At 35.5% G+C, this 1,234-nt stretch overlaps 1 protein-coding gene across 1 annotated transcript in view; it reads left to right on the top strand.

Annotated features, from left to right (window-relative positions):
- Positions 1–207: 207 nt before the first annotated feature.
- Positions 208–1,234, top strand: part of LOC112159705 (deoxynucleoside triphosphate triphosphohydrolase SAMHD1) — a gene marked incomplete in the record, with an annotated part of 11,179 nt that continues 10,152 nt past the window's right edge. The window contains 4 exon segments of the mRNA XM_024293940.2: positions 208–340; positions 620–632; positions 715–875; positions 1,022–1,137. Coding sequence (XP_024149708.1) covers positions 327–340; positions 620–632; positions 715–875; positions 1,022–1,137 — 304 coding nt within the window.

Here is a 1,234-nt window from a genome sequence, read left to right on the forward strand (position 1 = left end):
CTAACCTTTCTAATGTTGGTCTCAGGCGAATGTGGAATACATTTTTTTAATTTTTTCCTGATACCTAGATAAAAAGAAAAACAACTATAACACAAAGTTTACCATCAAGATGTTTGAGTACACAAATGTGCAAATGAGATGGGCAGTATTCAAACTGATGGGTGTGGCTAAAATTGTTGTATTTAATCTCAATCCCAGCCCTTTTTTGCACTGGTCTTCTTTGATCAGTTACATTTTCATTTGTACTAGTTCTTGTAACAAGAGTGCAAAACTGAGTTTGAACTTTAGTCTGTTCTTGACAAAAGAGCTTCAACACAAAAAGTAAAATGGCTCAATCAAGGTAAGTTTTAATATTTATTTAACCTTCAAAAAGTAAACAGAACTAATATACAATGGTAAATTATTCATGTCAATATGTTGTACATATGTTGTACATGCAAAGTTCGACTCAAGAAAAACAATGTATGACCTTGCATAAAATGAATTGAACTTGTTAAGGCAACATGTTGTAGAGCTCACCTACACCTGGATTTAAGGTGGAATAATGATGGTTTCAGTTTATGTTAAATTCTTTTAATAACATGTCCTTCTTTTTCTTTCTTTACATAAATAACGTCAGAGAACTTGGCAAGGTGACAAATGCTTAAATCATTTACACAATATGAATTTTCTTAGCTAAATAAATGAAACACTATCAATGTCTTCCCCTCTCAGGTGTTTAATGATTCCATCCATGGTCATGTGGAGTTACATCCATTTCTTGTTAAAATCATTGACACGCCTCAGTTCCAACGACTGCGAAACATCAAGCAGCTCGGCGGGGGATATCTAGTTTACCCAGGAGCTTCACACAATCGCTTTGAACATTCAATTGGGTGAGTAGTAATGATTTTAAACGGTAGGTTAAAGGTTGCATTACTCTCCGCTTGGAGGGGCAGGAGAAGCCGTAGAGGTATGGGAAGAATTTGGATTGGGTCTACGATACAGCCAAAATTTTATATGTTTCTGTTTGAATACAAAGGGTGGCGTATTTGGCAGGAGTGCTGGCAAAAACTCTCCAGGAAAATCAACCCGAACTGAACATCACTGACATGGACATCCTCTGTGTGCAGATCGGAGGTCTTTGTCATGATCTTGGTAAGTAAAACAACAACAGTAGAGAAGAGTTTCTCTCATTTGATGTTGAAATAAATCATGAGATTCTTTTAGAAAGTTTCAATTTGGTTTTTTTTTT

The sequence above is a fragment of the Oryzias melastigma genome, linkage group LG7 (genome assembly GCF_002922805.2).
Source record: "Oryzias melastigma strain HK-1 linkage group LG7, ASM292280v2, whole genome shotgun sequence".
Classification (NCBI taxonomy): domain Eukaryota; kingdom Metazoa; phylum Chordata; class Actinopteri; order Beloniformes; family Adrianichthyidae; genus Oryzias; species Oryzias melastigma.